The sequence below is a fragment of the Bos grunniens genome, chromosome X (assembly GCF_055505025.1).
Source record: "Bos grunniens cultivar Pamir isolate PY7600 chromosome X, Bosgru_T2T1.0, whole genome shotgun sequence".
Lineage (NCBI taxonomy): Eukaryota > Metazoa > Chordata > Mammalia > Artiodactyla > Bovidae > Bos > Bos grunniens.
Window position 1 is genome coordinate 107233973 of NC_141194.1, and position 25413 is coordinate 107259385.

At 44.0% G+C, this 25413-nt stretch overlaps 2 protein-coding genes across 7 annotated transcripts in view; one reads left to right on the top strand and one right to left on the bottom strand.

Annotated features, from left to right (window-relative positions):
• Positions 1–8225, bottom strand: part of F8 (coagulation factor VIII) — a 142743-nt gene extending 134518 nt beyond the window's left edge. For 2 of the 5 annotated variants that reach the window (XM_086385896.1, XM_086385900.1), the window contains exons 1-2: positions 8087–8225; positions 4332–4543 (exon numbers count right to left, since the gene is read on the bottom strand). In XM_086385896.1, the coding sequence (XP_086242022.1) occupies positions 4332–4477 (146 nt within the window). In that variant the 5' untranslated portion in view covers positions 4478–4543; positions 8087–8225. The remainder of the gene's footprint in view (positions 1–4331; positions 4544–8086) is intronic. The other 3 variants (XM_086385897.1, XM_086385898.1, XM_086385899.1) reach the window with 3 other exon arrangements.
• FUNDC2 (FUN14 domain containing 2) overlaps positions 8060–25413 on the top strand; it is a 28921-nt gene continuing 11567 nt past the window's right edge. Inside the window, exons 1-3 of one of the 2 annotated variants that reach the window (XM_086385902.1) lie at positions 8060–8199; positions 11977–12127; positions 23527–23602. In XM_086385902.1, coding sequence (XP_086242028.1) covers positions 8064–8199; positions 11977–12127; positions 23527–23602 — 363 coding nt within the window. In that variant the 5' untranslated portion in view covers positions 8060–8063. The remainder of the gene's footprint in view (positions 8200–11976; positions 12128–23526; positions 23603–25413) is intronic. The other variant, XR_015158230.1, reaches the window with a different exon arrangement.

The window sequence follows — 25413 nt, forward strand, 5'->3', positions numbered from 1 at the left end:
AGAAAAAAATAGATAAATTGGAATTCATCAAAATGAAAATCTTTGTGCTGTGAGAAAATTTTGAAAACAAGTGTACTTGTATCCAGAATATATAAAGAATTCTCAAAACTCAACAATAATAAGACAACCCAATGTAAAAACGGGCTAAATATTTGCATCATTATGTTATTAAATAATATACAGGAATGGTCAATCACAAATGTAAAGATGCTCAGTATCTTTAGTATCAGAGAAATGTAAAATTAAACATACAGTAAGATATCAGCACATAGTCATTAAAATAACTAAACTACTTCAGTTCAGTTCAGTCACTCAGTCGTGTCTGACTCTTTGAGACCCCATGAACTGCAGCATGCCAGGCCTCCCTGTCCATCACCAACTCCTGGAGTTTACCCAAACTCATGTCCAATGAGTCAGTGATGCCATCCAACCATCTCATCCTCTGTCTAGCAACATCACATACCCAGTATGTGTTGCAACTGGCACTTTCATGCATTGCTGATGAGAGTACAAAATGGTATAATCATTCCAGAAATCTGTTCATAGTGTCTTATAAAGTTAAATGTGCATTTTCACATGATCCAGCGATTTCACTCATCGAATATGCAGCTAAGATAAATGAAAGCGGATGGCCACACAAACACTTGTACAGGAATGTTCACAGCAGGTGTATTTATATTAACCCCGGGAAACAAGTCAAAGGTTAATGTGGCAGTGAAAAAGTATACATTGTGATATATTCCCTCAAAAGAGCAGTAATCAGCAATAAAAAGGACAGAACAACTTCATGTGACAGCCTGAGCAAATTTCCAAAATCCAGATACTGAAGAGTGCATACTGTATGAATTTACTGATATAAAAGTCTTGTAAAGTCAAAAGCAAATTTGTAATTCCAGAAAGGAGCTTGTTGCCTGGTGCCGGGTCAAGGTAGACAGACTTACTAAAAGGTTGCAGGATGATTGATTGGGGTGGTGTTTATGTAACTGGTATGATTTGTCAAAACTTCTCAAACTGCACATTTAAAAATCTGTGTGTTTCACTATATGTAAATTATACCTGTGGTAGGGAAAATGTCTCTCGTGACCTCTGCCCCTTGGCATTATGCTCAGGAATATGTTCTGTTAGGTAGCAGAAGAAACTTGACAGATGGAATTAAGGTTGTTAATCAGTTGATCTTGAGATGGGAGAGGATCTTGAAATGTCTGGGTGGGTCCAATGTAACCATGAGGATTCTTAAAAGTGGAAGAGGGAGACAGAGCAGAAGTTTTAACAGATGTCATGGAGATTGAAGTTAGATCTGAAGCATGAAAGAGACTTGATGTACACTTGTTAGCATGAAGATAGAGGGCACTGCATGGAAACTGAAAGAAGGAACTAAATTCCAGTTGAGCATGGAAGTGGGTTTCCCCCTACTCCCCCAAGCTGGAGCCTCCAGTAAGGACCATAGCCCTGTGAACACCTTGATTTTGGCCTTGTATGATCCCAAGTCAAGTTCCTAGTTGAGCCCACCTGGATTTCTGACCCACTGAAACTGTGAGATAATAAGTAGATGTTATTGCAAACTGCTACGAACAAAGCTAGTGGAGGGGATGGAATTCCAGTTGAGCTACTTCAAATCCTAAAAGATGATGCTGTGAAAGTGCTGCACTCAATATGCAAGCAAATATAAAAACTCAGCAGTGGTGACAGGACTGGGAAAGGTCAGTTTTCACTCCAATCTCAAAGAAGGGCAGTGCCAAAGAATGTTCAAACTACTGCACAATTGCACTCATTTCATATGCTAGCATGCTGCTAAGCTAAGTCACTTCAGTCATGTCCGACTCTGTGCGACCCCATAGATGGCAGCCCACCAGGCTCCCCCGTCTCTGGGATTCTCCAGGCAAGAATACTGGAGTGGGTTGCCATTTCCCTCTCCAATGCATGAAAGGGAAAAGTGAAAGGGAAGTCGCTCAGTTGTGTCCAACTCTTAGCGACCCCATGGACTGCAGCCTACTGGGCTCCTCCGTCCATGGGATTTTCCAGGCAAGAGTACTGGAGTGGGTTGCCATTCCTTCTCATGCTAGCATAGTAATGCTCAAAATTCTCAAAATGCTCAAGCCAGGCTTCAACAGTATGTGAACCAAGAATGTTCAGATGTTCAAGCTGGATTTAGAAAAGGCAGAGGAATCAGAAATCAAATAGCCAACATCTGCTGAATCATAGAAAAAGCAAGAGAATTCAAGAAAAACATCTACTTCTGCTTCATTGATGATGCTAAAGCCTTTGTGTGGATCTCAGCAAACAGTGGAGAATTCTTAAAGAGATGGGAATAACAAACCACCTTACCTACCTCCTGAAAAACCTGTATGCAGGTCAAGAAGCAACAGTTAGAACCAGACATGGAACAACAAACTGGTTCCAAATTGGGAGAGGAGTATGACAAGGCTGTATACTGTCACCCTGCTTATTTAACTTATATGCAGAGTACATCATGAGAAACGCTGGGCTGGATGAAGCACAAGCTGGAATCAAGATTGCCAGGAGAAATATCAATAACCTCAGATACGCAGATGACACCACCCTTATGGCAGAAAGAGAACAGGAACAAAAGAGGCTCTTGATGAAAGTGAAAGAGGAGTAAAAAAGCTGGCTTAAAACTCAACATTCAAAAAACGGAGATCACGGCATCCTGTCCCATCATTCATGGCAAATAAATGGGGAAACAATGGAAACAGTGATGAACTTTATTTTCTTGGGCTCCAAAAGCACTGCAGGTGGTGACTGCAGCCACAAAATTAAAAGACACTTGCTCCTTGGAAGAAAAGCTATGACAAAACTAGATAGCATATTAAAAAGCAGATATATTGCTTTGCTGACAAATGTCTGAATAGTCAAAGCTATGGTTTTTCCAGTAGTTATGTATGGATGTGAGAGTTGGACTATAAAGAAGGCTGAGCACCAAAGAATTGATGCTTTTGAAGTGTGGTGTTGGAGAAGACTCTTGAGAGTCCCTTGGACTGCAAGGAGATCCAACCAGTCCATCCTAAAGGAAATCAGTCCTGAATATTCATTGGAAGGACTGATGCTGAAGCTGAAACTCCAATACTTTAGCCATCTGATGCGAAAAACTGACTCATTGGAAAAGATCCTGATGCTGGAAAAGATTGAAGGCAGGAGAAGAAAGGGAAAGAAATTTTACATAGTCATTAAATTGACTTGCACAGGATTCCATTAGGTGTTAATGAGTGAGAAAAATGTATAGTATCCTATTTTTGTAAAACAATGACAAAGAAAACCTTTATTTGCATATATGTGCAAACATGTGTGTTCATGAATCTATATTACCATACTAGGGCTACCCAATTGGGGATAATCAAGAAGCAGGTTCAGGTAGAAGAAATGTAGGGAGCAAAGCAAGCAGAACAAAAAAGATTGTAACACTTGTATGACATGACCATATATAATATTTACATTACCATCAAGTATGTACTGGGCTTAAAACTTTATAATACACATTTAAAGAAAACACAACAAAATTGTAAATAAATGTTTCAGCATTCAACTCAATAAGCAAACAATTAGATCAACAAAATGAACCAAAGGAAGTAAGGAAGAAGAAATGAACTGATGAAAATAAAAGTGGAAATTGATGGACCCAAAAGAGGCAGGTTCCTGACAAAAGCAATACAATCCAGAAACGTCCTGAAAATATTACTTGTAAGAGAGGTAACGAGAACATACACAAGCTAAGAACAGAGATATAACTACAGACACAAAAGAGGTTAACAATATCACATGACTACTATGTGACTTGATTCCAATACACTATAAAATCCAGGCATAATGGATTGCTTTCTAGGAAAATGTATATAAATAAACATTGACCGAAGAATAGGTAGAAAATCTGACTAAATCAATGACCACAGATAATATTGGAAAGATTATTTAATCCTACTCTTACAAAATGTGCCAGAACCCAGAAAAGATGAAAAGCTTCTGAATTCATGGTTAATACTATCTTTACACCAAAACTGGGTAATACTGATGGGTCTTGTTGCTCTTCTCCCTGATAGAAGTTTTGTTCCATCTCTTACGCTTCTTGCCTCTCTGCCCTCACTCTATCCCACTCTCCAGTTTCCAGAGTGGCAGCATGTGACAAAGAGAAGCAATGGACAAGATAGGGGAAAAAAATCAACAAATAGGTTATATCTATGAAAAGGATTGGCAGTGACTTGGAAATGCTCTTTAGGGCTTCAGTAGTATCACAGCCACTGTAACCCATGTCTGTATCTTCCGCCAGCCAGAGTCCCACACCCACCATCCTGCCCAGCACCTCAAGAACCTGGGTTTACCTTGTGTTCACATGCAGCTCACTGAGCAGTTCACTTTGCATATAGTCCCAGGAGAGTTCCACTGCACCCAGGTAGTATCTTCTGATGGCACTGAAGCTGCATGGCCAGAGGCACAGAAAGAAGCAGGTAGAGAGCTTGATGTGCATGGCTCTGATGGCTGGAAAATGTTCAACTGGAGAAGCGAAAAATCAGTTCTCTAAAAACATCCTAGGCTTCCAGGAGGCAAAAAAAAAAAAAAAACAAACAGGTAAATTTTCTATGATTTCGTGAAAAGTTCCAAAGTTTTTGGAAAGGACATTAGGGGACTTAAGAACAGCATGAGAGCTCAGCAGTGGCAGATAGGATTGCTTCCTTTTGGGTGATGGGAAGCCACCACAGGAAGAAGTGAGTAGGAAGAGGAAGGCTGAGCTCAAGCTTAACCCATTCACCTCTGAAAGCAGCAGGGGCCCAAGACTGTTGCTTTGATCAGAACTTTGGAGAAAAGGAAGAAGTGGGCTCAGGTGAAGAGGATCACCAAGCTGTCTTCATATTCCTGGTGGCCTCCAACCCTCTTTCTTACCAGCAGGAAGAAGAGACACTCAGGATGTCGAAGATTCCGGAATCTGTGCATGAGCAAGAGCAACCTGCATGCTAAGAGTTGCCCCTGCTTCTCCCCTTGCCCCTCACGCAGACACCACTGAATGACCTTTAAAACCATAAAGCAGATCCAGTCAGTTCTTTGCCCAGAACCCTCCACTGGCTTCTGACCTCATTCAGAGCAATAGCTTACATTTGGACCATGTCCTAGAGTCTTCCCTAAGGGATTCCCTGGTGGCTCAGATGGTAAAGCATCTGTCCACAATGTGGGAGACCCATGTTCGATCCCTGGGTCGGGAAGATCCCCTGGAGAAGGCAATGGCCACCCTCTCCAGTACTCTTGCTTAGAAAATTCCATGGATGGAGGAGCCTGGTGGACTACAGTCCATGGGGTCACAAAGAGTGGGGCATGACTGAGGGACTTAACTTTAGAGTCTTCCTGATGGTTTGCATGTCCTTTTCTCCTACCTCTAAGGTTTCACCTCAGTCTGGCTACTGGCCTTCTTGTTCTAAAACACTGAGCACCTGAATCTTAGCACCTGCCATCTCCTCTACCTGAAACACCTTTCCCCAGGTCACCACATGGTTTCACTCTCCTGGCTCAAGTTTTGCCTTCTAATGAGCTCACATGTGGACCTGTGCCTTGACACTATACGCTCTCTCTCTACATTGGCGCCATCAATATGTGGGCCATATTGATGGGCTTCATTTTCCTACAGAGCACTCAGAACTACCTAGCATTCATGTATTTATGTTTCTGGCACCATTTCTACCTGATGCTTCTTTTTTTTCCAAAATGTGACTTTTGGTTTATTTTTTTAAATATAAATTTATTTATTTTAATTGGAAGTTAATTACTTTACAATATTGTATTGGTTTTTGCCATACATCAACATGAATACGCCATGGGTATACACGTGTTCCCCATCCTGAACCCCCTTCCCCATACCATCCCTCTGGGTCATCCCAGTGCACCAGCCCCAAGCATCCAGTATCATGCATCAAACCTGGACTGGCGATTCATTTCATATATGATATTATACATGTTTCAATTCCATTCTCCCAAATCATCCCACCCTCTCCCTCTCCCACAGAGTCCAAAAGACTGTTTTATACATCTGTGTCTCTTTTGCTGTCTCACATACAAGGTTATCGTTACCATCTTTCTAAATTCCATATATGCTTCTTAAGGTTGTTTACATTTGGCCAGAGTATAGGCTGTATTCCCTTACATAAAAATATAGCCATGCTGCACTCAAGCAGAAACCCTACTCAGTTTAATGCATATTAGCAGGTATGAGAGCCTCCCCTAAGGGTCTCAAAGTACAGGAGCTAATAAGAATCTTTGTCAGGGTTTCTATAAGAAGTGTTATCATGCAGAGTCCAGTTGTACACAGATAAGAATTGGCTGGGAGAAATTGGCAAGGTATTGTCAGGCTTGGAAACAATCAGGAAGAAACCCCCTTGGTTAAATATTTGCTGAGACCTTCTCTCTGCTAGGCACAACATTGCAGAGATAATAGTGGGCATGTAATATATTCCAGGAAGTCTTCTAAGTGCTTTCTAAGGCAACAAGCATTCTTGTCTTCATCATACAGGTCATGAAACTGAAGCATGGAGAGGTTAGGGATCTTGGCCATGGTCACACAGTTTGTAAACTGTAGCATTAAAAAACCATTTAATCTAGCTCCAGAAGCCATGCTCCTAACCCTTTTTCTATACGTCCATGCTTCAGAGATGAATAAAATCCAGTTCCTGCCTTATGGTAGTCATAGCATAGCCCCGTAGATAGAAAAGTAGATACATAGTTACTATGAGGGTCAGTTGCCTAGTCGTGTCTGACTCTTTGAAGCCCCACGGACTGTAGTCCGCCAGGCTTCTCTGTCCATGGAATTCTTCAGGCAAGAATATTGGAGTGTGTAGCCACCTCTGCCAGAGGATCTTCCTGATCTAGGGATCGAACTCAGGTGTCCTGTGTTGCAGGCAGATTCTTTACAGTCTGAGCCACCAGGAAAGCCTCTAGTTACAAAAGAGTGTGATAATTATGGCAGTGACGCTGGCGACTCTTGGACATGAGTTTGAGTAAGCTCCAGGAGTTGGTGATGGACAGGGAAGCCTGGCGAGCTGCAGTCCATGGGGTCACAAAGAGTCGGACACGACTGAGCGACTGAACTGAACTATGTCAGATGCTTTACACATTATGTGACTTAATCCTCACAGTGAGACTGCAAAGTAAGTACAGGTGCACCATCTAAGGGGCAGAGTGGTTAAGTGGTTCGCCAAAGAGCACACAATGGCTCATTTGTCCTAATCAGACACGGTCCTACGCAAACACCGTCCCAGGCACCGGGTGCACAGCAGGGAAAACCATCAACTGAGAGAGGCTAAGCAATACCTGTAAGACAGGGGTCCCTTATGCATGTCAGGTGAACTAAGAACTGCGCCCAAAAAGAAAGTAAAGTATGAGAAGGGGAAGGAGGGATGAACCAGGTCGCAATTTTAAATTCCGATGGTCATGGGATGCGTACCTTAACGCGCAAATATAAGAAGCTTACATTTCAGTAAGGGGCCTGTGACTTGTACACTGAAGGCTCTAGGGAGCCATGGTAGGGTTCTGAGCAAGGGAGGGTCGTGATCTCTGGCCACAGCCGTGAGGATCGGGTTTAATGGTACGATAGCAGGTGGCCTGTTCGCTGAGGGCCATTTGGGCTGAGACGGAAGCATTGGAATAACAGCAAGGTTTCTGGCAGGGCGGTGTCGCCGTGAACTAGGACGGAGTCACAACAGCTGTCGCTGTCGCTTGGGGCTGGGGCAGTGATAAGTACGTGCTCAGTGTTGACATGAACCACCACCACGAGCCCGCCTTTGAACTTTTTCGTAAAGGAAGGAGCGAAACAGCGTTCGCGAAGGAAAGGCCGCGTAACGTTTAGCGGGGAACCGAAAGGAACCCTCCTCCCTGCGACCTGCGAGCGGGACCGGAAGTAGGGAGCCAGCGCGGCCGCAAAAGGCCTTCTGCGCACGCGCGGCCTGGCCCGCCGGGGGGCGGGGCCACTACGCTTGTAGCCCCGCCCCCGGGGCTCTGTGACGCGCCAGCGCGCCGAGAAGGGGAGGGGACAGCCCGTGCCCCGCCCGGCCTCTTCCGCCGCCGCCGTGGGAATGGAAACATCTACCCAACGTACCGGAAGCCAGCTCGCGCAGACGGCGGCGGCGCGCCACTCCGCGTCCTCCCGCGGCGAAGCCGCGCGGGTGTCATCGCGAGACGAGCTCGCCGAAATGGCCGCCGCCAGTCAAGGTAAGGGCGGGCGCGGGCCCCCGGTGGCGCCGCGAGGAGCCGCCTTCCCGGGCTCCGGAAAGGGATGGGCTCCGCTCCTCCCAGGCCAGGCCGCGCCCTCCGCCCCAAGGAACCCGCGCGGCGCAGGGGCGGGGGAGGGCGCTGGAGCTCCGGCCGGGCCCAGCCAAGGTCAGCGGCCGCGCTGGAGCCGACCTTTTCCGGGGGTTCGGCTCGGGGCAGGCTCCTCCGCCTTCCGGCCCCGCCCCGGCAGCCTGGACCCGGCAACTTTTGGTTTGTGTTCTCGGAAGCGGTCGGGAACCCAGAGACTTCAGGCGGGTCATTCTGTGTGCGGGCTGCCCCTCCTGGCGCTTTGATGGGTTTGAAAGCGGACACAGGATACGGTTCTTGGAAATCGTCTCTGTAGTCTGCATACTCAGGAGTCTCAGAAAAAGACAAAAAACAGAGTCCCTGTAATCAAATACACAGTGGACCAAGTCTTCCCGCTTCTTGTCCCACTGTGAATGCTACAGACTGTATTCAGTTCAGTACTGTCTCATAGGGCTTCCCTGGTGGCTTAGATGGTAAAGCATCTGCCTGCAATGTGGGAGACCCGGGTTCGATCCCTGGGTTGGGAAGATCCCCTGGAGAAGGAAATGGCCACCCACTCCAGTACTCTTGCCTGGAAAATTCCATGGACGGAAGAGCCTGGTGGGCTACAGTCCATGGGGTCCCAAGGAGTTGGACACGACTGAGCGACTTAACTTTCACTGTCTTACAGAGCCATCACCGAAAACTCATATGTACTTGTATGAGTTTTATAAATTTACATAAACAAGGTTACAGAAATTCTGTTTAAAACACAAGAATGGAAGGACTCAGAATTCATTCTCTCTTATTTGCCATGTTTCACTGTTATCTGTACTCTTCGGTTATGGACAGCTGTCATGTCCATGTGGTGGAGATAGCCCCACACCTCTTCCAGCTGTGCATTCAGTGCCGTCACAATTTCATGATGTCACGCCCTGGTTGTGCGCGTCCAAGACAGACACAGACACACACACACACACCAGTCTGCCCCCGCCCCAGCTCTGCGTTCAGCGCCGTCACAATTCCATGATGTCATGCCCTGGCTGTGGGTGTGCAACACACACACACACCAGTCTGCCCCCCCCAACACACACACTAGTCAGCCCCCGCCCCAGTTCCTCATTCAGTGCCTTCACAATTCAGTGATGTCATGCCCTTGCTGTGCTTGTGCAACACACACACACACACCAGTCTGCCCCCCACACACACATACAGACACCAATCTGCACATGTGCACTCACACACACTAGTCTGCCCCCGCCCCAGCTCCTCATTCAGCGCTGTCACAGTTCAGTGATGTCATGCCCTTGCTGTACTTGTGCAACACACACACACACACCAGTCTGCCCCCCACACACACAGCAGTCTACCACTCCACACGAGTCTGCACACACACACACAGACACATACTCACACCAGTCTGTGCACACACACACTGACACACACACACCAGTCTGCCCCCCAACACACACTAGTCTGCCCCTGTCCCAGCTTACCGTTCAGTGCCGTCACAGTTCAGTGAGGTCATGCCCTTACTGTTCTGTGCAACACACACACACACCAGTCTGTACACACACACACTGATACACCCACCAATCTACCCCCCCCACCAGTCTGCACACACACGCACGCACGCACGCACGCACGCACGCACGCACGGCTGCCCCCGCCCCAGCTCCTCATTCAGCGCCGTCACAATTCAGTGATGTCATGCCCTGGCTGTGCATGTGCAACACACACACCAGTCTGCCCCCACCCCAGCTCCATGTTTAGTGCCATCACAATGGCTATTCGTGTGCAACACACACACCAGTGTGCCCCCCCCACACACACCAGTCTCCCCCGCACACCAGTCTGCACACACACACACACACACACCAGTCTGCCCCCTGCCCCCACCATACACACACCAGTCTGCACACACACACACACATACACACAGACCAGTCTGCCTCCCACACACACACACCAGTCTGCCCCCCCATACCAGTCTGCCAACACACACACATACCCCAACCTGCACACGTACACACACACACACCAGTCTGCCTCCACCCCAGCTCCATGTTCAGCACCGTCACAATTCAGTGATGTCATGTCCTGGCTGTGGGTGTGCACGACACACCAGCATGTCCCCACCCCATCGCGATCCTTCCATGTTTCCCAGCACACCACGGAATTGCAGTGACTCTAAGGTGTTGGTAAAGAGTCAGCCTGCAATGCGGGAGACTTGGGTTCAATATCTGGGTCAGGAAGATCCCCTGGGGAAGGAAATGGCAACCCACTCCAGTGTTCTTGCCTGGAAAATCCCATAGACAGAGAAGCCTGGTGGGCTACAGACCACGGGGTCACAAAGACTCGGACACAACTGAGTGATAACTTGCAAGGTGTTGGTATCCATAAGGGAGTTTCTGCAGAGCAGACTGCCCTCAATTTACTTAAAATGTGTAGCGAATAAGTTATTTGCACCTAGGAAATTGTGGTGAGAAACCTTGAGGTTGACAGTAGGGATTTGTCTGTATCATACTGATGATCAATAATCCTGTAATCCTTTCTGCCCCAAATGGCAAGCAAGGCTACTGACTTCTCCACATAGCACTTGGCAGCATTTGTTTAATGACTGAGTGACTTTGGGTGAACTCAGTGTTTCTGATTTGACCCGTTTGGGCTGGAGCCCTCTCTTGAGCTAAAGGTCTTGACATTAAAACAAAACTCAAAAAAACTCTTGCTTGTTTTCAGTGACGTTCTTTGACCCAGGGAGAGCTTTTCTTCTTCAACACAGCATTAATGTGTTGTGGTTACATTGGAAGAAAAATTGTCATTTAACTACTGCTTAGGCCATACAGGGCTTCCCAGGGGGCTCAGTGGTAAAGAATCTGCTTGCCAACGCAGGAGATGCAGGTTCGATCCCTGGGTGGAAGGAAATGGCAACCCATTCCAGTATTCTGGCCTGGGAAATCCCATGGGACAGAAGAGCTTAGCGTGCTACAGTCCATGGTGTCACAAAGAGTCAGACAGGACTGAGCAACTGAACGAGAGCAGGCCCTAGAAAATCCAGTTCCTTAAACACCCATAGTTTGGTTTTGCTAAATTGGAATCTGTGGTCAGCCTTGAATTAATTCTTCAATTATATTTTGGGCATTGTGTCAAGTAAGGATTGACCTTTTGTTTTCATTAGTACAGATACCTAGTAGTTCTCACACAATGTGTTGAAAACTTTCCCTAGTAAATAACTTTTGTGCCATGACACTGACAATCAAATGACTATATGTGTAGATCTACTTCTAGATTCTGGGTTCTCATCCATTGGTAGATTTTTCTGTGCTTATGTCAGTTCTGCACTGGTAAATAGATTAGTTGTATAACTCTTGAAATTAGTTACCTCTGTGTTACTGTAATTTTGTAAGAATTCTCCTACCAGTTTTTCCTGGGTCCTTTGGGGGTTTTTCAGCTTGAGAGGAGAAACTGGAGTACTCATTCTAAATTGTGGAGATTTTTTCCCCCTCTAAGATATTTGTTGATTTTTGTCTGATTTTCAAAAGTTGCTGGTCAGAATTTCCGAGTGAATTTGCTATTTAAAACAGATAAATATTTGGAGGTTCTTATTACAACTGTCTCTGTTTCCTTAAATGTCTCTTAATCTAGGGTAGGAATGTTAGTGATTTATTGTGACAGTAACTGTTTTCTTAACCAGTATCTTAATTCTTGTAGGAAACTTTGAGGGAAAGTTTGAGTCACTGGACCTTGCAGAACTTGCTAAAAAGCAGCCATGGTGGCGCACGCTCTTTGGGCAGGAATCTGGGCCTTCAGCCGAAAAGTATAGTGTGGCAACCCAGCTGTTAATTGGAGGTGTCACTGGATGGTAAGTGATGGAAATGATGTCCAGTGTCTGTTTTTGGCACAATGCAGTGTTTTGGTCATATAAACCATCTCCTGTAACCAATGAAAATACGTTAACTTTTGTGAAATTGATCAGTGTTTTGGTCATAGAAACCATCTCCTTTAACCAATGCAAACACATTGACTTTTGTGAAATTGATCAATGTTTTGGTCATAGAAACCATCTCCTGTAACCAATGAAAACACATTGACTTTTGTGAAATTGATCACCTCACGTGTCATATACATCTACACATAATGGTCAAGTGCTATTTAATGGTTACACATGGTATTCACTCTTGCCAGGTGCAATTTTAAGGATATAGATCCCGCATTTCCTGCTCACAACAACTCTGAAATGGGTATTGCTGTGATCTGTTGTCATTTCATAGAAACTAAGGCTTAGAAAGCGGGCCTCCCTGAAAGCTCAGTTGGTAAAGAATCCGCCTGCAATGCAGGAGACCCCAGTTCGATTCCTGGGTCGGGAAGATCCCCTGGAGAAGGGATAAGCTACCCACTCCAGTGTGCTTGGGCTTCCCTGGTGGCTCAACTGGGAAAGAATCTGCCTGCAATGTGGGAGACCTGGGTTCGATCCCTGGGTTGGGAAGATCCCCTGGAGAAGGGAAAGGCTACCTACTCCAGTATTCTGGCCTGGAGAATTCCATGGACTGTATAGTTCATGGGGTAGCAAAGAGATGGACACAACTGAGTGACTTTCATTTCACAAGACCTGAAAAGGTGTACTTGTCCAGAACAACATAGTTAGTGCTTTGAATCACTATAGATCACTTGGCATCTTCTAGAATCATATGTGAATGGAATTATGCAGTGTGTATTCTTTTTTTTTAAAATCTGGCCTCCTTCACTGAGCATACTAATTTTGAGGTTCAGCTGTGCTGTTATGTGTATCATGAGTTCATTCCCTTTTATTATTTTTTTTATATTTGTTTTTTTATTGTATATATATTTTTATTTTCTTTTAAAATATATATATATATATATTTTATTTTAATTGGAGGCTAATTACTTTACAATATTGTATTGGTTTTGCCATACATCAACATGAATCCACCACGGGTGTACACGTGTTCCCAATCTTGAACCCCCCTCCCACCTCCCTCCCCATACCATCCCTCTGGGTCATCCCAGTGCACCAGCCCCAAGCATCCTGTATCCTGCATCAAACCTGGACTGGCGATTCATTTCTTATATGGTATTATACATGTTTCAATGCCATTCTCCCAAATCATCCCCCCACCCACAGAGTCCAAAAGACTGTTCTATACATCTGTGTCTCTTTTGCTGTCTCGCATACAGGGTTATCGTTACCATCTTTCTAAATTCCATATGTATGCGTTAGTATACAGTATTGATGTTTTTCTTTCTGGCTTACTTCACTCTGTATAATAGGCTCCAGTTTCATCCACCTCATTAGAACTGATTCAAATATATTCTTTTTAATGGCTGAGTAATACTCCACTGAGTGTATGTACCACAGCTTTCTTATCCATTCATCTGCTGATGGACATCTAGGTTGCTTCCGTGTCCTGGCTATTATAAACAGTGCTGCGATGAACATTGGGGTACATGTTTCTCTTTCAGTTCTGGTTTCCTCAGTGTGTATGCCCAGCAGTGGGATTGCTGCGTCATAAGGCAGTTCTATTTCCAGTTTTTTAAGGAATCTCCACGCTGTTCTCCATAGTGACTGTACTAGTTTGCATTCCCACCAACAGTGTAAGAGGGTTCCCTTTTCTCCACATCCTCTTCAGCATTTATTGCTTGTAGACTTTTGGATCACAGCCATTCTGAATGGCATGAAATGGTACCTCATTGTGGTTTTGATTAGCATTTCTCTGATAATGAGTGATGTTGAGCATCTTTTCATGTGTTTGTTAGCCATATGTATGTCTTCTTTGGAGAAATGTCTGTTTAGTTCTTTGGCCCATTTTTTGATTGGGTCATTTATTTTTCTGGAATTGAGCTGCAGGAGTTGCTTGTATATTTTTGAGATTAGTTGTTTGTCAGTTGCTTCATTTGCTATTATTTTCTCCCATTCTGAAGGCTTTTTCACCTTGCTTGTAGTTTCTTTTGTTGTGCAGAAGCTTTTAATTTTAATTAGGTCCCATTTGTTTATTTTTGCTTTTATTTCCAATATTCTGGGAGGTGGGTCATAGAGGATCCTGCTGTGGTTTATGTCGGAGAGTGTTTTGCCTATGTTCTCCTCTAAGAGTTTTATAGTTTCTGGTCTTACGTTTAGATCTTTAATCCATTTTGAGTTTATTCCCTTTTATTGCTGAGTATTAGTCCACTGTATGGATAAAATAGTTCGTCCAGTCCCCTTGATGATACTGGTTTGTTTGCATTTTGGTGCTAAAACTGCTGTTCACGTTTGTGTACCCATCTGTATATGATTATATGCTTTCTATTTCTTGTGGGTAAATACCTCGAAAAAGTATGGTTGAGTCATAGTAGGTGAATGTCTTAACTTTTTAAGACTCTGTCAAGCAGTTTTCTAAAGTACCATCTTACGTCTCCCCCAGCAGTGTATTAGAGTTCCAGTTTCTCTACATCCTAACACTTGGCATAATATCTTTTTTGTTAAGTGTAGTTGACTTACAATATTGTGTTACTTTCATATACACAGTGTAGTGATTGAGTATTTCTGCTGGTTAAATGCCATTCTTACAAGATAATGTAAGAATTCTGACAAGATAATGGCTCTATTTTCCCTGTGCTGTACAATATATCCTGGTTGCTTATCTAGTTGATACATGGTAGTTCTAATCCCCTAGCCCCATCTTGCCCCTTCCCACTTTCTTCTGCCACTGGTAAACACTGGTTTGTTCTCTATGTCTTTCAGTCTATTTCTGGCATAATGTGTTATTGACTACAGCCATCCTAGTGGCTGTGAAGTGATATCTCACTGTAGTTTTAATTTACATTTTTCTGGTGAATAATGATACTGAAAATTTTTTTCATGGGCTTGTTTTTTACTATCCATCTATTTTTGGTGAAGTATGTTTAGATATTTTCTACATATTTTTATTGGGGAGTTTGTTTTTTCTCACTACTGGGTGGTGAGATTTCTTTATATTCTGGATACATGTATTTGCAAATACATGATTTGCAAATATATTCTTCTATTTTGTAGCTTTTTATTATTTTGACAGTGTCTTTCAAAAAACAGAAGGTCTTAATCTTGAAATACCACTTATCAACTCTTTATTTTATAGCTGTGGCTTTTGGTGTCATGTCTGAGAATATTTACCTAATCCAGGGTCACCAAAAGTTTCTTCTGTATTTTCTTCTATATGATATATAGGTTTAGATTTTTCATTTAGTTCCGTGATCTGATTTGATTAACTTTTGTATATGTTGCTGTGAATCACTGTTCATCACTTACATTATAGAAATGCAATTGTATATTGATCGAGCACACTGCAGCCTTGACAGAGTCACTAGTTTGAAGAGTTGGGGGTCCCCAAGACTACTCTCATGTGTGACAATTGCCTTGGAGGATCCACAGAACTCACTGAGAGCTGGTATATTCATGGTTATGATTTTTTACCGCAAATGGATAGAGATTAAAATCAACCAAGGGAAGAGCCACATGGGGCAGGGTTCAGGAAAGTGGAGTCTGTATGTTTAAAACAGGTTTCTTGTAGACAGCATGTAGGTGGGTCTTCCTTTCTTCATTCCACTTTGACAATCTGTTCATTTTAGAGTGCTTAGATGGTTTCTGGAGAAGGAAATGGCAACCCACTCCAGTATACTTGCCTGAAGAATCCCATGGACAGAGGAGCCCGGTGAGCTACAGTCCATGGGAAGTGACTAACACACAGGCTGTTTACATGTAAGTTTATTTTCCTTATTATCAGGTTTAAATTTATTATCATGGTATTCTTTTCTTTTGGATCAGGTATGTGTGTGTAATAAACATAGGGATACTGTGTATACTGGAGAAGGCAATGACACCCCACTCCAGTACTCTTGCCTGGAAAATCCCATGGACGGAGGAGCCTGGTAGGCTGCAGTCCATGGGGTCGCTAAGAGTCGGACACGACTAAGCGGCTTCACTTTCACTTCACTACTGTGTATATGCATATATATATATATATTTTTTTAATTAAGGTGAAATTCACCCAAAAGAAAACTGACCTTTTAGAGTGTACAGTTCAGTGACATTTAGTCCATTTACAGCTTTGTGTAACCATGGCCTCTTTCTAGGTTCAAAATAAATCAAATCATACACTCTGTGACCTTCTGTGTCTGGCTTTCCCTGAGAGCATGTTTTTGATGTTCATTCACGTTGCAGTGTGCATTGGGACTGCTTTCCTTGTTACAGCTACATCTCACCAACACTATTTTCTCAAGTAAAAAATTATTATAGCCATCTTAGTGGGCGTGATCTGGGTCTGACATGGTGACTACTGATGTTGAGCATCTTTGATGTGTGTGTTGGCCATCTCTGCCTCTGATCTGAAAAAATGGAGTTGTTTTGTCTTTCTGTTCTTCAGTTGTAAGAATTCTTTGCTTGGGATATTTGACTCTTGCCAGGGCTGCAGTCCATGGGGTCGTTAAGGGTTGGACGTGACTGAGCGACTTCACTTTCACGCATTGAAGAAGGAAATGGCAACCCACTCCAGTGTTCTTGCCTGGAGAATCCCAGGGACGGGGGAGCCTGGTGGGCTGTCGTCTATGGGGTCGGACAGAGTCAGACACAACTGAAGCGACTTAGCAGCAGCAGCAGATCTGAATGAAAACATTTTATTCTATTAAGTTGTCTTTCTAGTTTCTGGATAAAGTCCTTTCTAGAAAATTTGATTTATTGAATTGGCTGTACTGGATCTCTGTTGCTGTGTGTGGGCTTTCTCTAGTTGCAGTTCCCAGGCTCTGGGCATAGAGGCTTGGTTGCCTTGTGGCATCTGGAATCTTCCTGGATCAGGGATTGAACCCGTGTTGCCTGCATTGGACATTCACAACGGGACCTCCAAGGAAGTGCCATAATGTCCTTTAATGGACAGAATTTTTAGTTTTGATGAAGTCCAGTTTTCTTTGTGCTTAGTTGTTCTGCTGCTGCTGAGTCACATGAAAAGTTAAACTGAAAGTGGCTCAGTTGCATCCGACTCTTTGTGACCCCAGGGACTTATAGTCCCTGGAATTCTCCAGGCCAGAATACTGGAGTGCGTAGCCTTTCTCTTCTCTAGGGGATCTTCCCAACCCAGGGATCGAACCCAGGTGTCCCACATCGCAGGCAGATTCATTATCAGATGAGCCACCAGGGAAGCCCGTAATTCTGTTTATGTCCTTTCTTGGTTTATTAGCTATGTCTCTTCATTGTGTGATTTTCGTGGTTGCATTAGGGTTTATAGGATGTATCTTTTATTTATCAGAGTCTGTCATCAAGATAAATACCAGTTCACATAGACTGGTGCTCTTATAACAGTATACTTCCATTTAACTCCTTTACCCTTGATTTTCATTGTCATACATTTAACATGTATGTGTTATTAATCCATAATACATTCTTATTATTTTTCATTGAATATTTAATTCTTATATTTTAAACAGGAGCCTGGCAGGGTCTCTGAGGTTGCAGGAGTTGGACACGACTTGCGGCTAAACCACCACATATTTTTAAATAATGAAAATGAAACCTTTCAGTTTACTTTCACAGTTTCTTTTACTCATCATGCTTTTGTGTGTATCTGCATTTCTAGCTGGTATCATTTTCCTCTGCCTGAAAGATTTCTTTTTAGTATTCTTTGTTCTTTGGGTCTGCTAGTGATGATTTCTTTTTCAGATTTTGTGTATCTAAGAAAGGTCTTCATCTTTGTTTTTCGCAAGATATTTTTACTGTATTCAGACTATTTTCCTCATTATTTATTTAAATATTTTTCTATCCTTCAACAATTCCCAATAAGACAGATATTACACTGCTTGAAATTTTCCTGTGATTCCCTGACACTTAGGTTTTTAAAAAGTTTTTATTTTGAGATAACTATAGCTTCACGGCAGAGAAGGCAATGGCACCCCACTCCAGTACTCTTGCCTGGAAAATCCCATGGATGGAGGAGCCTGGTAGGCTGCAGTCCATGGAGTCGCTAAGAGTCGGACACAACTGAGCGACTTCGCTTTCACTTTTCACTTTCATGCATTGGAGAAGGAAATGGCAACCCGCTCCAGTGTTCTTGTCTGGAGAATCCCAGGGACGGGGAAGCCTGATGGGCTGCCGTCTATGGGGTCGCACAGAGTCGGACACGACTGAAGCGACTTAGCAGCAGCAGCAGCATAGCTTCACGGGTGCTTGTTAAAAATAACCCAGAGAGAGCCCATCCTCCAGCTTTCCCCAATGTATAACTGTAATTCAGTATTACGGGCATGTTCATGTATTTTTCTGTTTCATTTTGATTGTGTTTATTGCTGTGTCATGTTTACTGATCTTTTTTCTACGTTGATCTAAACAGCAATTCGATCAAGCATAGTGTTCATCTCAGACACTATAGTTTTCACCTCTAGAAGTTTGATTTTCATCTTGGCAAAATATGTTCCTTGTCTCTACCTATTATATACAGCCTTTGCTCTAGCTTCTTGAACACATGAAATACAGTCAGAGTAACTGCTGTTTTTGTCCGTGTTGTATCTTTGGTGCCACTTCTAGGTTGCTTTCAGCTGATTTATTTTTTCCTTCATTATGGGCTTTTTTTCCTACTCTGCACGCCTGGTAATTTAATTAAGATAGCAGTATTGTGCATTTTACCTTACTGGGTGCTGGATATCTTTTTTATTCCTCATATAATTGATTCTGGCTCTGGGGCACATTGACAGACTGCTCTACCAAATTCCACATGTGCCCTATACTTTATTCTCTAGAGCTAATTTTAAAGATGAAAAGGGCCTCCCTTGGTGGGCCAGTGGCTCAGACTTTGTGATCCCTGGTCAGGCGAGTACATCCCATGTGGAGCAACTGAGTTCACATGCCATGACTCACATGTTGCAGCGAAGGCTAAATGCAGAAATAAATACACGCCACTGCGGTCTGCATCATCATTCGGGGAAGAATCCTGTCCCGTTTCCGATGCGAGTCCTCTAGGCTCGAACACAGTTATGTTTTTCTTCCCTCCATCACATGGCCTTAGTGCAGACCCCCAGCATGTCTCCTCCGTTTTTCTGATCCATTCTCCACCATGTTGCCAGAGTTCTCTGAGAAATGCAGGGATAATAGCCAGGACATAGAAGCAACCTAGATGTCCATCAACAGACGAATGGATAAGAAAGCTGTGGTACATATACACAATGGAATATTCAGTTCAATTCAGTCGCTCAGTCGTGTCCGACTCTTTGCAACTCCATGAATCCCAGCACGCCAGGCCTTCCTGTCCATCACCAACTCCCGGAATTTATTCAAACTCCTGCCCGTTGATTGGTGATGCAATCCAGCCATCTCATCCTCTGTTGTCCCTTTCCCCTTTTGCTGCCAATCCCTCCCAGCATCAGGGTCTTTTCCAATGAGTCAACTCTTTGCATGAAGTGGCCAAAGTATTGGAGTTTCAGCTTCAGCATCAGTCCTTCCAATGAATACCCAGGACTGAACTCCTTTAGAAGTGACTGGTTGGGTTTCTTTGCAGTCAAAGGGACTCTCACGAGTCTTCTCCAACACCACAGTTCAAAAGCATCAATTCTTTGGCGCTCAGCTTTCTTCACAGTCTAACTCTCACATCCATACTTGACCACAGGAAAAACCATAGCCTTGACAAGACGGACCTTTGTTGGCAAAGTAATGTCTCTGCTTTTGAATATGCTATCTAGATTGGTCATAACTTTCCTTCCAAGGAGTAAGCGTCTTAATTTCATGGCTGTAGTCACCATCTGCAGTGATTTTGGAGCCCAAAAAATAAAGTCAGCCACTGTTTCCACTGTTTCCCCATCTATTTCCCATGAAGTGATAGGACCAGATGCCATGATCTTCGTTTTTGAATGTTGAGCTTTAAGCCAACTTTTTCACTCTCCTCTTTCACTTTCATCAAGAGGCTTTTTAGTTCCTCTTCACTTTCTGCCATAAGGGTGGTGTCATCTGCATATCTGAGGTTATTGATATTTCTCCTGGCAATCTTGATTCTAGCTTGTGCTTCATCCAGCCCAGCGTTTCTCATGATGTACTCTGCATATAAGTTAAATAAGCAGGGTGACAATATACAGGCTTGACGTACTCCTTTTTCTATTTGGAACCAGTCTGTTGTTCCATGTCCAGTTCTAACTGTTGCTTTCTGACCTGCATACAGATTTCTCAAGACGCAGGTCAGGTGGTCTGGTATTCCCATCTCTTTCAGAATTTTCCACAGTTTATTGTGATCCACACAGTCAAAGGCTTTGGTGTAGTCAATAAAGAAGAAATAGATGTTTTTCTGGAACTCTCTTGCTTTTTCGATGATCCAGCAGATGTTGGCAATTTGATCTCTGGTTCCTCTGCCTTTTCTAAAACCAGCTTGAACATGTGGAAATTCATGGTTCACGTATTGCTGAAGCCTGGCTTGGAGAATTTTAAGCATTACTTTACTAGCGTGTGAGATGAGTTCAATTGTGCAGTAGTTTCAGCATTCTTTGGCATTGCCTTTCTCTGGGATTAGAATGAAAACTGACCTTTTCTAGTCCTGTGGCCACTGCTGAGTTTTCCAAATTTGCTGACATATTGAATGCAGGACTTTCACAGCATCATCTTTTAGAATTTGAAATAGCCCAACTGAAATTCCATCACCTCCACTAGCTTTGTTCTTAGTGATGCTTTGTAAGGTCCACTTGACTTCACATTCCAGGATGTCTGGCTCTATGTGAGTGATCATATCATCGTGTTTATCTGGGTCGTGAAGATCTGTTTTGTACAGTTCTTCTGTGTATTCTTGCCACCTCTTCTTAATATCTTCTGCTTCTATTAGGTCCATACCATTTCTGTCCTTTATCGAGCCCATCTTTGCAGGAAATGTTCCCTTGGTATCTCTAAATTTCTTGAAGAGATCTCTAGTCTTTCCCATTCTGTTGTTTTCCTCTATTTCTTTGCGTTGATCCCTGAGGAAGGCTTTGTTATCTCTCCTTGCTATTCCTTGGAACTTTGCATTCAGATGCTTATATCTTTCCTTTTCTCCTTTGCTTTTCACTTCTCTTCTTTTCACAGCTATTTGGAAGGCCTCCCCAGACAGCCATTTTGCTTTTTGGCATTTTTTTTTCCTGGGGATGGTCTTGATCCCTGTCTCCTGTACAATGTCACGAACCTCCGTCCATAGTTCATCAGGCACTCTGTCTATCAGATCTAGTCCCTTAAATCTATTTCTCACTTCCACTGTATAATCATAAGGCATTTGATTTAGGTCATACCTGAATGGTATAGTGGTTTTTCCTACTTTCTTCAATTTAAGTCTGAGTTTGGCAATAAGGAGCTCATGATCTGAGCCACAGTCAGCTCCCGGTCTTGTTTTTGCTGACTGTGTAGAGCTTATCCATCTTTGGCTGCAAAGAATATAATCAATCTGATTTCGGTGTTGACCATCTGGTGATGTCCATGTGTAGAGTCTTCTCTTGTGTTGTTGGAAGAGGGTATTTGCTATGACCAGTGCATTTTCTTGGCAAAACTCTATTAGTCTTTGCCCTGCTTCATTCCATATTCCAAGGCCAAATTTTCCTGTTACTCCAGGTGTTTCTTGACTTCCTACTTTTGCATTCCAGTCCCCTATAATGAAGAGCACATCTTTTTTGGGTGTTAGTTCTAAAAGGTCTTGTAGGTCTTCATAGAACTGTTCAACTTCAGCTTCTTCAGTGTTACTGGTTGGGGCATAGGCTTCGATTACTGTGATATTGAATGGTTTGTCTTGGAAATGAACAGAGATCATTCTGTCATTTTTGAGATTGCATCCAAGTACTGCATTTCAGACTCTCTTGTTGACCATGATGGCTACTCCATTTCTCCTAAGGGATTCTTGCCCACAGTAGTAGATATAGTAGTAGGTATAATGGTCATCTGAGTTTAATTCACCCATTCCAGTCCATTTTAGTTCACTGATTCCTAGAATGTCAACATTCACTCTTCCCATCTCCTGTTTGACCGCTTCCAATTTGCCTTGATTCATGGACCTAACATTCCAGGTTCCTATACAATATTGCTCTTTATAGCATCGGACCTTGCTTCTATCACCAGTCACATCCACAACTGGGTATTGTTTTTGCTTTGGCTCCATCCCTTCATTCTTTCTGGAGTTATTTCTCCACTGATCTCCAGTAGCATATTGGGCACCTACCGACCTGGGGAGTTCCTCTTTCAGTATCCTATCATTTTGCCTTTTCATACTGTTCATGGGGTTCTCAAGGCAAGAATACTGAAGTGGTTTGCCATTCCCTTCTCTAGTGGACCACATTCTGTCAGACCTTTCCACCATGACCCATCCGTCTTGGGTGGCCTCACATGGCATGGCTTAGTTTCATTGAGTTAGACAAGGCTGTGGTCCATGTGATCAGATTGGCTAGTTTTCTGTGATTATGGTTTCATTGTGTCTGCCCTCTGATGGCCTCTCACAACACCTACTGTCTTACTTGGGTTTCTCTTAGCTTGGACGTGGGGTATCTCCTTACCTTGGACGAGTGGTATCTCCTCACGGCTGCCCCTCTTTACCTTGAACGTGGAGTAGCTCCTCTCGGCCCTACTGCACCTCAGCCATTAAAAAGAATACATTTGAGTCAGTTCTAATGAGGTGGATGAAAGTGGAGCCTATTATACAGAGTGAAGTAAGTCAGAAAGAAAAACACCAGTACAGTATATTAACGCATATATATAGAATTTAGAAAGATGGTAAGGATGACTCTATATGCGAGACAGTGAAAGAGACAGATGTAAAGAACAGTCTTTTGGACTCTGTGGGAGAAGGCGAGGGTGGGATGATTTGAGAGAATAGCATTGAAACATGTATATTATCATACGTGAAATAGATCGCCAGTCCAGGTTTGATGCATGAGACAGGGTGCTCAGGGCTGGTGCACTGGGATGACCCAGAGGGATGGGATGGGGAGGGAGGTGGGAGGGAGGTTCAGAATGGGCAACAGATGTACACCCATGGCTGATTCATGTAAATGTATGGCAAAAAACACTACAATATTGTAAAGTAATAAGCCTCCAATTAAAATAGAAAGGTATTTTCTCAAGACCACAGAATTAAGTAGGTAGAGCCAATATCTCAATCTGAGTCTTTCTGAGTCTCTACCATTTCCTCCCTCTGGAGGGGACTGGCTGTATGTCCTATGCAGCAGGAAGTTGGCTGGATCGTCCCAAGGTAAGACGTAAATGTTGTCAGAAGTCCACGTGTGTGCTTCTCTGACAGCTGGTCCCGTTGCTTTTTGTAGGTGCACGGGTTTCATATTCCAGAAGGTTGGAAAACTGGCTGCAACGGCTGTGGGAGGTGGATTTTTTCTGCTTCAGGTCTGTACGGGAAATGTTCCTGGATGCTTGGCTGTTCCCCTTGCCCATTTGGAATGTAGCCGGGGGAGGTGTAATCTAGCCCTGGCTCTGTGACACTGAATGGTTTCATGTACTTTTTGAAAGGCTGATGACTTTTTGAATCAAACTTCATCAAGTATCATGAGATGGATTCTTTTGTCATTTATAACATGGGAACATGAGTATGTATTCCTTATCATCTCTCCCTTCCAGGGTTTTTAAGACTGCTTGAAAGATGAAGCAGGTGTGGTTTCAAAAATCCCCAGTGTGATGCAAGCGCCCTATGATCTGACTTATTCTTAGACACTAAGCTGGTGAGACATGAGGGCTAAATGACCCTACGGTCAGATGGTCTGTGCTGTGCCTTGGCCTGGAGTTTGTATTTGAATAACTGCCTGCTGGTTCCCTGAGGCCACCCCTGTTTACTTGGTTTGCAAACCTGACTCCACATTGGAATCACCTGGGCGTTTGACACAACACCGAGGCTTGGGGTCTGGCCTGCCCACCTCCATCTGATTTCAGAGCTTGTGGGCTTCCTTGGTGGCTCAGCTGGTAAAGAATCTGCCTGCAGTGCGGCAGACCTGGGTTCAGTTCCTGGGTCGGGAAGATCTCCTGGAGTAGGGCAGGGCAACCCACTCCAGTGTTCTGGCCTGGAGAATCCCCGTGGACAGAGGAGCCTGGTGGGCCACAGTCCATGGGGTTGCAAAGAGTCGGATGGGACTGAGCGACTCAGCCCAGCACCAACATACTGGTCTATTGGAATATTTTCCAGCTTCTGAGGTGCAGCTGAGCTGGCGAATGCCTGCTCTGTAGGAGCCATAGTTCGTAGACTTGTGCTGGGGTCCCATTTTAGCAGGGTAGTCCCACGTGAGATTCACAATTTGAGTGACTTTTCCCGATGGGTTGGGGTGCACCAGGGATTCAGCTGTCATTGTCCTGGTGTCGAAAGGTGTGAGAGGAAGGAAGGCTGATGACAACCCAGAAGGAAACAGGAAGGAGTGAGCAGGGGCTTGTCATTATCTTCCTGGGTGATCATGGACTGTGTGGCAGGTGGGACACAGGGGTCTGTCACCAGGGTAGTCACAGTGTTGGGAGAACAGGGCTTGTCATTTGACATAAGGATCCAGTTTTCTCTCTTGTCTCTGGATGACTGTCCTAGCTGCCTTTAGCGAATGTCTTCCTTTATTTGTACCACTGCCTCTATCATACGTGCAGATTCATCTATGGGTGGATTGGACTCTGTCTGCTTTGCTAGTCCTTGATAGTTGGCAAGACAGGTTCCTGCACGTATTCTTCAGGGTCATTGTGGCGGCCTCTGTACCTTCACTTCTCCCATTTAAATGTTAGGACAGTTTCCTTGGTGTGTATGCCCAGAAGTGGGATTGCTGGGTCATATGGCAGTTCTCGTGTACCCCAGTGTTCATTGCAGCACTGTTTATAATAGCCAGGCCATGGGAGCAACCTAGATGTCCATCAGCAGACGAATGGATAAGAAAGCTGTGGTACATACACTCAGTGGAGTATTACTCAGCCATTAAAAAGAATACATTTGAATCAGTTCTAATGAGGTGGGTGAAACTGGAGCCGATTATACCGAGTGAAGTAAGCCTGAAAGAAAAACACCAATACAGTATACTAATGCATATATATGGAATTTAGAAAGATGGTAATGATAACCCTGTATGCGAGACAGCAAAAGAGACACAGATGTATAGAACAGTCTTTTGGACTCTGTGGGAGAGGGAGAGGGTGGGATGATTTGGGAGAAAGGCATTGAAACATGTATAATATCA